The 12,840-nt window shown below is 41.7% G+C and overlaps 1 protein-coding gene across 2 annotated transcripts in view; it reads right to left on the bottom strand.

The window, feature by feature from the left end:
• Positions 1–12,840, bottom strand: part of si:ch211-51c14.1 (protein kinase C and casein kinase substrate in neurons protein 1) — a 75,420-nt gene that overhangs the window by 6,806 nt on the left and 55,774 nt on the right. For both annotated transcript variants that reach the window (XM_060849294.1, XM_060849295.1), the window contains exons 6-9: positions 11,641–11,816; positions 4,303–4,423; positions 2,086–2,171; positions 470–582 (exon numbers count right to left, since the gene is read on the bottom strand). In XM_060849294.1, coding sequence (XP_060705277.1) covers positions 470–582; positions 2,086–2,171; positions 4,303–4,423; positions 11,641–11,816 — 496 coding nt within the window. The remainder of the gene's footprint in view (positions 1–469; positions 583–2,085; positions 2,172–4,302; positions 4,424–11,640; positions 11,817–12,840) is intronic.

Here is a 12,840-nt window from a genome sequence, read left to right as displayed (position 1 = left end):
CCATGCTAAATTGTCCGTAGTGTTAGGTAGGGGGTAAATGTAGGGGTATGGGTGGGTTACGCTTCGGCGGGTCGGTGTGGACTTGTTAGGCCGATGGGCCTGTTTCCACACTGTAAGTAATCTAATCTAATGCACCTAACACTATGGACAATTTAGAATGGCCAACTCACCTAGCCTGCACATCTTTGGTGCTTTGGGAGGAAACCCATGCAGACACAGGGAAAGTGTGCAAACTCCACAGACAGTTGCCCAAGGCTGGAATCTAATCTAGGACCCTGGTGCTGTGAGGCAGCAATGCTAACCACTGAACCACCGTGCCGCCCAAAGTATAGGGAAGGCTGAATTATGCGACCCCGAAACAATCGGCAGTATCCTATCTGTCACCTTCCTGCCCCGCTTGCACCATTTTTCAGACTTGCTTAATAAAGTTTGAGAGGTTGGTTGCAAAAGTTTAGGATGCAATGCTTACCCGCCTTGAAACTGAGCTCATCTGACTCCTGGCTGGTGTAATCGTACAATGCTCGGATTCTGACACCAGGGACGTTTGTGCCATCCTCACCCAGGGAATACCCCTTACTTAAACTGTGAAACCAAAAAACAAGATAGTGGAATGGCTTGGTGGAAAAATAAATCCACCCGTGAATCGGTGATGACAAAGGAAGCTAAACAGTTGAATTGGATAAATACTTATTTCCTATTCTGCATCAGTTAAGATCTACATTTCTAGAATTGGACATTCATTCCTGATGAAGGGCTCATGCCTGAAACTTCGATTCTCCTGCTCCTCAGATGCTGCTTGACCTGCTGTGCTTTTCTAGCACCACTCACCTCACCAGATGATCTCCAGCATCTGCAGTCCTCACTTTCTCCTTGGACATTCAGTATCAAGGTGTCCAAAATTTGAGTTTATGTAAGGGTTTTTAATAGGGTTTTGCTTTTTGCCCCCCTCCCTCATCTTGAAGTTGCTTTTTTTGCTGAGGAGTGATAATTGAAAATAGGAGTGGGCCATTCAGCCCCTCAAACTTGCTCAGTCATTTTGGACATTTTACTGATACAAATATAAAGTATCCTTTCAATTGTAGTAACATTATCTCCCTATTTACTGTGTTGGCCTTGTGATTTTGAATAGTTTGAGGAAATCTTCTCCAAGGAGAAAAGTCCCAACTTCTCTCATTTATCTTGACAATTGAATTTCCTTAGACTTATGAGAATGGCTCCAAGGATAAGTGTTTTCCAATATCTTCACATCCTAAAGTGCAGGAATACTCCAGTAAACCTATGTCCTTTATTGATATAGATTGTGAACATTTGCTTTCATACTTTCTCAGATTCACTTTTTTTTCCCCTCCAGGAAAATCCAAACTGAGTCTGTGGTTTGTGTCTCGCTATGCTTTTGGCTTTAAAAAGACAGAATTTTCAGAGTGCTCAGGGATAACTTGATGTTTGGAGACTCAAAAACGATTTGTGTTTTAACTTCTGCTCTGAGCGGAGTTACCTGATTTATTCTGGGCATTAGTGCAAGACAGACTTAGATTTATTTGGTGTCCTTCACAACCTCAGGAAGTCCCGATTGTCAAGTGTAGTCACTGTTGTAATGCGCAATATGTTTGCACACAGCAAAATGCCTCAGGAGACCTTCAATCTCAAATGTGTTTGGTGATTGTGATGCAAGTGGTAATGGTGGTATTATCAAACATTGGTTCAATAAATTAAAAATCAGTCAGTATCTGAACAACCTCAGTTTCTGTTATCACTGGACAGTAAAGGGCAATAGGACCACAAAGATGATCTGTCCCCTGGATGTTGATTTAGTCGTGGGTCATGTTACTAATAGTCAACGTTCAGAAGCCCCAACTAGGATTAAGGACTGAGTCAGACCTGGCTATGTCCTACAGTGGAAGCGCCTGCTTGCTTACACATGAGTACAAGCTGTGTGGAGTTTTTTCTTTGAGGGATAGTTAGCGCACAGATAAAAAGACTGGCAGAGAGAGGAAAGTACACTGCAATGAGTCAAATTGAACACTGGAAGGTCACTCCCTAGCACGAGGAAGTGCTACCTGTAACACATTACAACTCTGATATCACCTTAAGCTTTGAAGAACCACCTTGTCTCCTTCCTTCTTCCCTTTCCCTGGCTTGCCTGCAATCTTTTCTCTCTCTGGACTCCATTCCTGTGGAATCAAAAAGTCTGTTAGATGCTGTTAGTAAACATGGGTGAGCCTGGTCTTTTTTAACAGATTAAAATCAGATGATCTCATTAATTATCACGTTTTCCTTGACAATCTGGCACCAAAATAGGGAATTCAAAATTAAAGCCTCTTCTAATATTAAAACGTGAATATAAACATTTAACTAGAATGACGGATTCTCAATTGTCCCAGCTGAGCAAGAGGCCCTTCTGTTCTTAAGAGTCATCATTTGACTTATAACAATAACCGTTTCTCTCATTATAGATTCTGACCTACCTGTTCAGTTTCTTCAGCACTAGGTTATTTCAATAGGCCATTCCCTCTGTCTGTAAGAGCTGCTCAGTTACTGCTATTCCCTGGCCTTTTCCTTGTAGCCTAGCAAATCTATCTTTCACATGCTTCTCCAACAGCTTTTTGAAAACCTATGATTGAATCTGTATCCATCATGCTTTAATTGAATTCCAGATTGTAATCCATTGCTCCATAAAAGGTTTTCCTCATGATGCCAGTGGTCCTTTTTTCCAACCATTTTCTATTTGCATCTTCTGAAATTGATCCACCCACTGACGGGAGCAATTTCACTTTACCTACTGTGTCCTTGCCATGACTGGAGCTTTTGTTTTACCTTGTGACTCATTTTTCACAGGCTGTGACAGTGCTCGCCAGGATAGAAAGAAATTACATTTACCTAGAGCCTTTCATGTCCAAACTTACCTCAACAATCTAATAACAAGTGTAGATAATGGTTTCATAGGGTAGTGGTGGTAGCCATTCTGTTGTCATCTCAGTAAAGAGATTCTGAAGAAGGATCACTTCACCTGAAAATTGACACTGACTCTGCTACTGATGCTACCAGACCTGTTCAGTTTCTGCAGCTATTTCTGGTTCTCTTTCGGGAAAGATATTGCCGCCTTAGAGGAAGTGCAAGGAAGATTCACCAGACTTATTCCCAAAGTGACGAGATGGTACAATGAACAGTGATTGGGCTTGTGTTCTCTCGAGTTTTGGAAAAATGAGAGGTGATGTCATTGACCCCAACAAAATACTTAACCAGGGGAAATACGGTAGCTGCGTCAATGCTACCTATCCCTTTTGAGTCCAGAGCAGGAGACTACCTTTATAAAATAAAAACTGGGTCCAAGATGAAATTTTTTTTTAACTCAAAGCGTGTTGAATCTTTGGTATTCTCTACGCGTAGAAGACTTGGTAGTTGAGTATATTTATAAGTAGAGATTGATTTTTTTTTGTTTTTGATCAACGGTGTAAAGGATTTGTGGGGATAATGTGGTAAAAGGCATTGACATCTTTAATCATAATCATATTTCATGTTAGAACAGGCTGAATGGCCTACTTCTATTCCTACATTCGTGTCACTGACTGAACAAATGTTGGGCAGATTTCCCTTTTTCCACAGTGTCACAGGATCCATTTGACCAAGGGAACAGGGTCTCCATTTCATGTTGTACCCGAAAAGATGTCAATGTTGCACTTAGGAATGCACCATAAGTTCACCTGGATCGTGTGCTGGAGTGGAGCTTGACCCTACAGCCTTCTGACTGAGAAGCGAGAGAAATAAGCTGATCTAAAGTTGAGGTTATGTTACTTATGTCAGTGCAATTATATTCCAAAAAAAAAACAAAAATGCAACAGATGATGTTGAAAAATACAAACTTCTTGATATTTCGTAAAAATTCAAATGCAGTTACTTTTGTAATTTAGGAAATTGGCAGACAGCTTGCACACAACAAGCTCTGAACAATAATCAGATGGTCTGTTTTTGTGATGTTGTTCGAGGGCTAGGTCTGGAGAATACTCAGGACTTTTATTGAATTTTAACTTCTGACAGTTCAGTACTCACTCAGTACTACACTTGGTCTAGATTCTGGTACTGTGTCCCAAAAAGTATGCAAACTCACAACCTCCTGCATTGGAAGCAAACATGTAAATCACTTTTTAATTGTACCTGAATACTTAGCTCCCCAATCCTGGAATGCCTTTAGAGGATTAAAATTCCAATTTGTCATTGGTTTTAAACAAAATGAGAAATGTTGTTGGTTTGGTTATACAGTTTGCTTCAGGTTCATTTAAGTAGGTGAAATGATTCCGCACTCACCTCAAAATGTGGCCAGTTGGTTGGCATCCCTGGACCATGTGTGTTACGCCACCATTTCAAATCATTCTGCTCATTTACTGAGAGTACAGTCTGGTGTAGGTCTTTAAATATAGACCGGAAGCTGGAGAGAGAGTTGGGGAAATGGAAATGTATCAAAAAAGTTCTATGCCATTTACCCCATACTGCCCTTGAAAGGCAGACTATGAAGGTGAGGAATGTATGTAGGTGTGAGCTTTTCAGTGATCTGCACACTGTATGTAGAAGCAATTTTTAAATCTAGTTAACTCAGGTAACTGCTACTCACTTACACTTCATATGTCCCCAAGGGGAAACTTTCCCAGCTTTCTTTTATACACTTGTTCACAGGATGACCATTGCTAGGTAGGGAAGCATTTATTACCCTCCCAGAGGGTAGTTAAGAGTCAATCACTGTGTGGGACTGGAGTCAGTAGGTCAGACCAGGTAAGGATGGCGGGTTTCCCTCTCTAAAAGGATATTGTGAACTAGATCATTTTATGTTAATCACCAATGGTTTAGGATAAAAAATTAGGTTAATCACTTAAATTCAGATTTTTATCTAATTCAATTCAAACCTTGCCTCCTGCAACAGTGGGATTTGAGCCCATGACACTAGAACACTGACCTTGCGTCATGGATTACCAGTTCAGTGACCTTACTACTACACCACCACTACCCATTATGGTTCCAGCGGTTTCTCAAGATTCACAAAACGCAATGGCACAACCCATCAGCATCATCCCTCTTTTAAGTAGAGATGGCTGTGTCCTGGCTGAACCATTGTGGTGTTAGCAAACCTGTCTCGGGTCAGTTAAGAGAGAAATCAAAGTTCCACAATTTATTCATAAAGGGAAACAAATTGCTGGAAAAGCTCAGCAGGTCTGGCACCACCTGTAGAGACAAAGCCAAGTTAACATTCCTACAGAGCTGGTTGCCAGTAGGAAATGTGCTTAAGATGGGGTGGTGTATGATGCCCAGAGAAAGAGACCAGTGATTGGGCAGACAAGGGAGTGGATAAAGATCAGCCTGGGAGAACCAATAGCTGCTAATGGGGACTATTAGAGGCTGACAATGGGTTGTTTGTGGTGGTAGCCCATGTGATGACAAGGTGTAGTGTGTGGGGTAGGGTAAGGACATGAGAGAAGGTGCTCAGGCCTGAAAATCACTCTACTTAATTGAGTCCTGAATGCTGCAGGAACCCCAGCAGAAAATGAGATACTGTTCATCCAGTAATGCTGAACTTATTTGGAACACTGCAATAGGTTTGAGATAGATGTTGGCCAGGGAACAGGGTGGTGTGTTCAAGTGGCAGACAACAGGAAGCTTAAGGTCATTGTTGTAGACAGAGCATAGGTGTTCTGCTATTCAGTTAGCCAGTCTGCGAGCATATTGTGAACAGCAAATACAGCAGAGTTGATTGAGTAAAGTGCACGTAAATCGCTGCTTCACCTGTGTTTGGGCACTTGGATAGTGAGGAGGGAGGAAGTTGCTGTTGCATGGGAAGGTGCTGTGGTGGTATTCAGAGTGGACCAAGGTGTCCTGGAGGGAACAGTCCCTGCAGAAAGCTAATGAGGAAAGGAAGGGTAAATTTGTATCTGGTGATAGCATCCCAAAGGTGGTGAAAATGGCAGCTCATTATCCTTCGAAGGTGGATGCTAGTAGTATGGGAAGGAAGAGAAGGAGTGAGGGCAGAAATGTGGGAGATGGGTCAGAAATGCTGAGAGCCCTGTCAACAATGGTGGTGGGGAATTTTCAGTTGAGGATGAAAGGTGGACATTTCACAAGCCCCCCTCACTCACTCATTCACCAGGTCTCATCATAACTTGGACTTTGTTTTACCCCAGCCAATGGTTGCCATTAGCAGCAGCATTGATTCTGCCAGGCTGACATTTACCTATTCCTTCGTCTGCCCAATCACTGTTGTCTGTCTGGGCTCCACCTTCAGTATATCATAGAGTCAGAGATGTACAGCGAAGAAGGTTACCTCAGATTACAACAGGATCTGGACCAGATGGGCCAATGAGAAGTGGCAGATGGAGTTTAATTCAGATAAATACGAGGTGCTGCATTGTGGGAAAGAAAATCATAGCATGACTTACACGCTTAAGGATAAGGTCCTAGGGAGTGTTGCTGAACAAAGAGACCTTGGAGTGCAGGTTCATAGCTCCTTGAAAGTGGAGTTGCAGGTAGGTAGGATTGTGAAGAAGGCGTTTGGTATGCTTTCCTTTATTGGTCAGAGTATTGAGTACAGGACTTGGGAGGTCATGTTGCGGCTGTACAGGACATTGATTAAGCCACTGATGGAATATTGCATGCAATTCTGGTCTCCTTCCTATCAGAAAGATGTTATGAAACTTGAAAGGGTTCAGAAAAGATTTACAAGGTTGTTGCCAGGGTTGGAGGATTTGAGCTATAGGGAGAGGCTGAACAAGCTGGGGCTGTTTTCCCTGGACGTCGGAGGCTGAGGTTTACAAAATTATGAGAGGCATGGATAGGGTAAATAGACAAAGTCTTTTTCCCTGGGGTCGGGGAGTCCAGAACGAGAGGGCATAGGTTTAGGGTAAGAAGGGAAAGATATAAAAGAGACCGAAGGGGCAACTTTTTAACGCAGAGGGTGGTACGTGTATGAAATGAGCTGCCAGAGGATGTGGTGAAGGCTGGTACAATTGCAACATTTAAGAGGCATTTGAATGGGTATATGAATAGGAAGGGTTTGGAGGGATATGGGCCGGGTGCTGGCAGGTGGGACGAGATTGGGTTGGGATATCTGGGTGGCATGGACAGGTTGGACCGGAGGGTCTGTTTCCATGCTGTACATAATGTACCAAATTTTCCTTGCTGCTATCACTTCTGATAGCAGAGTCACTGGACTGAAACATAAACTCTACTTTCCCTCCACAGATGCTGCCTGACCTGTTGAATTATTACATCAATTTGTTTTTGTTTCTGATTTCCAGCATTTGTATTTATTTGGATTTTTGTTTACAATTTATTTTCTGTTTATCAATAAACAGAATGTCAGTCTGGCCTCCAGGCTGCATGAATGGAAATTAAGTACTATTTTGAAAACAAGCAAGAGTTCTGTCTAGTGTCCTGGCCAGTTTGTTCTCCTCTTCCCCCATGGCAATTGTTTGTTCAGACAAAATATACTGTATTTACATTTTGTAAAGTTACTACTGTTTAGCCACAAAAAAAAATGGGAATCTGATCTACTAGAGTACTGCAAAGGTCAACTACTCACTTCTCGTTAGTACCCTAACTAGCATTTATCTCTTTCCCCCTCTCTCAGTATATCATCAACTCTCTATTCACCTAACCCATTTTTCTTCCTCTCTGGACTCTGACTCCATGTTTATTCCACTCCCCACCAGAGAGTAGACTCAATGTTACCTCTTTCTCCCATAACAGACACTGCGTTTCTCTAGCAGTCTTTTTGTTAAACTTGCTAACATCACGCTAACTGGGCAATGATCAGAGAATTAAAATTCCTACCACTCTGGTAGCAAAGGCTGAAATGGAAGCCTGGAACTATATGAAAGCTAACCCTTGTCCATAGATAGTGAACAATTTTAATTGAGCATCATAACTGTAAAAACTGTCATTTTATTTTTCAGTATCTTAGATTATGGATAAAATTGGAAAAAGGCAACTTTTAAAAACCAAGTATTGTGGAAAGGATTACTGGGCCTTTTCAAATACAAGACACCAGCAGTTGTAGTCATTGCTGTTTTCACTGCTATTTGTTCAGTCAGTGGGAAAGGTTATTACAGATGAACCGAAGCCAGGGAGTGTACAAAAGAATTTGGCCAGCAACAAATAGCTGACTAACAATGGTCATCACTCCACAGACCAATGAAAAATAAACTATATGATTGACATTCAGGTAGTTTAACAACTTGTGGGTTGGACCAATTAATCAGAATCATTGGACCTCCTGAAAGGAAGGTGCTGTCCTTCTCTCTGCAGTTTTTAAAAAGATTTTACCCGAAAGGAAGGTAGTTGCTTGCAAATTATTGCTTTTAACCAATAAGTCAGAGATACTGTAAATTCTGGAGCAGTCAGTCTGTGCCTCAGGCAAGTAAAGGTGCTTGGAGAAAAGAGGTTGACCAACAGCAAATCTTCCCAAGGCTCATCTCTGCAAACCCAGTAATCAGGGTCTGTTGAACTGCCTCCCCCACCTTTTCCATTGTGTGTGTTAGGAGATACAAATAAACCGTCTTCTAAAAGTAATAGCAGTTTTTGTGTACAGAAACCTGGCCCATACTTTCTTAAGCTGGTCTAAATGACTGACAAATAAATTTGAGTTTGTTTGTACTTGCATGAATATTTAACTTCTGTGATGATGCTAGGAAAGGTGAGACTTGATTTACAGTGCCCAACTCCAGTGAGACATAACAGAATTTTAAATTAGATTCCCTGCAGTGTAGAAACAGGCCCTTCAGAGGGTCGATGTGCTCTTGTTGGGCGGAAGAGTAACCCACCCATTCCCCTCTGACTAATGCACCCAACACTATGGGCAATTTAATATGGCTTATTCACCGGACCAGCACACTTTTGGACTGTGGGAGGAAACCCATACAGACACAGGGAGAATATTCCACACAGTCACCCAAGGCTGGAATCGAACCTGGGACCCTGGTGCCACCCCAAATCCATCTGTAGAAAATTAATAACATTTAAGAGAGATTCTTCAGTCCACTCTGATCTCACCTTCCTGCAAGGCATAGTTCTTCAAGTAGACTTTTGTACACAGGAAGGCTGGGGCTATTTTCCTGGAGGGTCAGAGGCTGCAGGGTGACCTTATAGAAGTTTATAAAGTCATGAAGGACATGGATAGGGTGAACAGAGATGGTCTTTTCCCCCAGAGTAGGCAAGTCCAAAACTATAAGGCATCAGTTTAAGGTGTGAGGGCAAGATTTAAAAGGGTTTGAAGAGGCAACCTTTTCGGAGGGTGGTGCAAGTATGGAATGAGCTGCCAGAGGAACTGGTGGAGGTTTGTACAATTATAACATTTAAGAAGTATCTGGATGGATATATGAATAGCAAGTGTTGAGGGATATGGGTCAAATGCTGACATATGGGACCAGATTAATTTAGGATACTGATTGGTCTGGTCAACTTGGACCAAAGGATCTATTTCTGTGCTGTACATCTCTGATTCCAAGTCACTCCTCAGCTGCCTCTATTCCAAGCAAAACAACATTCAGATTTGGGATGACAAGTGCCAAGTACTTGCCAGTCAATGACCATCTCCAACAAGAGGGAATCTAACCATTTTCCTTGATATTTAACATCATCATCATCATCAATTAATCCCACAATATCAACATCCTGGAGGGATTATCACTGATCAGAAACTGAACTACACCAGCCCTGTAAAAAAAAACTGTCCACAAGAGCAGCTCAGAGGCTGGGAATTCTGTGCTAACTAATTAAGGTCCTGACTCTCCAAAGCTCATCCATCTATGAGGCACAAGTTAGGACGGTAATGGAATATTTGTGGTTGGCAGAAGAGGTGCAGTGCAACAACACCCGAGCAGCTTGACACTATCCAAATGTCTAACTGGCACTTTATCCTCCACCTTGAGCATTCACTCCATTCATCAAGAGTACATAATGGTAACAAGTGTTAACTACCAACAAGACTGTGCAACAGCTTGCCCAGCCTCCTTTGATAGCACTTTCCAAACCTGTGACCTTTACCACCTGAAGGATCGAGATGTGTGGAAGCACCACCACTTGAAAAGTTTCCCATCAAGCTACACACCATCCAGACATGGAACTATATTCCTTCACTGTCATTGGGTCAAAATCCTGAAACTCCATAACGGAACTATGGATTTACCCACACCACATAGACTACAATGATTCAAGAAAGTGATTCACCATCACCTAAGAGTAATCAGGGATGAGCAATAAATGCTGGTTTATATAATAAAAAGGAAAATTTGTCCTGGCAACAACATCTGTTGAAGTTTGGAGTAGTGAAGAACATCACCAGCATGGAACGAGAAAGTCCTATTCAACCCATAAAATTGTTCATTTCCCACAAAACTGATTTCCAATCCACTCTGAGGGTTTAACCCCAACAGTTCCACCAATTCTATCTCCACTTCCAACCTCTTAGCTATTCTGTACAGTGAAGTTAATCAAAACCTCCTTCATTCAACTTCAACTCTGTATTTCCAAGCTCTCTTTCACTTTTTCTCAATTCAAATAGCTTGCCTCTTTCATAGGCGGATTGTTGATCTACAAGAAAACCTACAGTTATAGAGTTGGGGAGGGCCAGTGAGAACGTGGAGTTAAGCATAGGATCAGATCAACCATGACCTTATTGAATGGTGAAGCAGACTTGAAGGGCTGAATGGCCTACTCTTAATTCTTGTTTCGATCTCAAACTTCATAGATGTTCAGATATCATCTGGATCACATTTTTAAAGCACCCTAATTGGCTCATCATTGATTGCAGTAACTGGGAATATATACATAGATGGAAAAATAATTCTCAATCATTTCAAATGTTAAGCTATAAAATCGTCATGCATTTTATTAGATGGAAATTTCAGTAATTATGCAAGAGAATAGGCAATTGGTTCATAACTAAAAAACTGGATTATGTTTATGTTTGTCTTTTGAGATGGAAAGGTACTAAAAATTATTTATACGCATCTAGTTTTCTGAGTCTGACACTTGCCGAGGTTCACACTGCTAATTATTCCACAGCACCACATCTAAGTGACCATTGTCCACTTGTGGGTTGGGGAGAAGATGTCACTGTGTATTTGATAATGATGTCTGACCCTAATCTGTACATGTTCTTGCTAGTCAAAGTCACTGTTAACTAGTCAGGAATGGAAAAAGAAACCAAAGGCCCCCAAACACTTGATCTCCTTGAGAAATTATCTCAACATTCAAGGGAATCAAACTTAGTCTGTGTTAATTTTGTATCTCATTGGGTGAAACCTTTAACTACTCACCTCACAAAATACTTACTTACATCATTCAATTAGCCACCAACTTATTGCTGGTCATACATAGAATCGTTAGGCAGAGAAGGAAGTAAGTCAACTCCTCTAAAGTCAGCCCAATTCTCTCACTACCCTTGTAGTCCTGCAAATTTATTTCTCACAAATGCTCATCCAGTTTCCTTTTGAAATCACTGATCAACATTTCCACTACACTCTCAGTCAGGAGTTCCATGTCATTACCACACAGTGTGTAAGAAGGTTAATTCTTACATAAATCTGTAATCCTTAGCCCTTGTACCACCAACTTATGGTAAAGACAATTTGGTGGATTGCAATGTACCTTTAACCTTACCTTTCATTATTGGTGACATCAAGGTGCCGGTGTATGGACAAGAAGATCTGTTTGAGAAATATTATGCGTTTCTGCTCCAGCTGCTGGCTCTGGTCAAAGACCATCTCCATCTCCTCCATGTATTTTGGATTGTACTTGTTTAAGTCTTCTATCGTCTTTGTGTAGCGTTGCTTAACCTTGATGTGGGAGAGTGTGGAGAGGAGAGGACAGGAAATGAGTGGACGGAGGAGAAAGAAAGGCAGACACTCACTTGCCGCATTGTCTCATAGTCCTCTCTCCCTGTCCCTTGCCCTCCCAGTCTATGCCTTTCTTTCTTCAACAGCATTGTTGTGCTGTTACCAGTATAACAATGAGGAAGGGCTATACTGTTGGAGGTACATGAAATGTTGAGGGGACAAACAGGGTCTCAACTCAGGTAGAGGTAAAATATCCTTGGATGCTATTTCAGAACAAAAGCAGGTAATTATCCTAGCTAATTAGGGATAATAAACATGGTTTTGTGCATGGGAAATTATGTCTCATGAGCTTGATTTGAGTTTTTTTGAAGAAGTAATAAAGGATTGAAGAGTGCAGAGCAGTAGACGTGAACTACATGGACTTCGGTAAGGTATCAACAATGATCATCACACAGGTTAGATCACACAGAATACAGAGACAACTTGCTATTTGGATGCAGAACTGGATTGAAGGAAGACGACAGACAGTGTTGGTGGTGGAGAGTTGCTTTTCAGACCAGAGGTCCGTGACCAGTGGTGTGCCACAAGGATCAGTGCTGGGTCCACTGTTTTTTGTCATTAATATAAATGATTTGGATGTGCTCATAGGAGGTATGGTTAGTAAGTTTGCAGTTGACACCAAAATTGGAAGTGTAGTGGCCAGAGAAGAAGGTTACCACAGATTACAACAGGATCTTACTCAGATGAGCCAATGGGCCAAGGAGTGGCAGATAGAGTTTAATTTAGATAAATGTGAGGTGCTGCCTTTTCGAAAGGCAAATCAGAGCAGGACTTATACACTTAATAGTAAGGTCCTGGGCAGTGTTACTGAGTAAAGAGACCTTGGAGTGTCGGTTCATAGTTCCCTCAAAGTGGAGTCGCAGATGGGTGGGATTGTGGAGACGACTTTTGGTATGTTTTGCAATATTGGTCAGTGCATTGAGTATAGGAGTTGGGAGGTCATGTTGCGGCTGTACAGGACATT

Source organism: Hemiscyllium ocellatum, chromosome 33, assembly GCF_020745735.1.
Source record: "Hemiscyllium ocellatum isolate sHemOce1 chromosome 33, sHemOce1.pat.X.cur, whole genome shotgun sequence".
NCBI classification, from domain to species: Eukaryota; Metazoa; Chordata; class Chondrichthyes; order Orectolobiformes; family Hemiscylliidae; genus Hemiscyllium; species Hemiscyllium ocellatum.
This window is presented reverse-complemented; position numbering and strand designations above follow the sequence as displayed.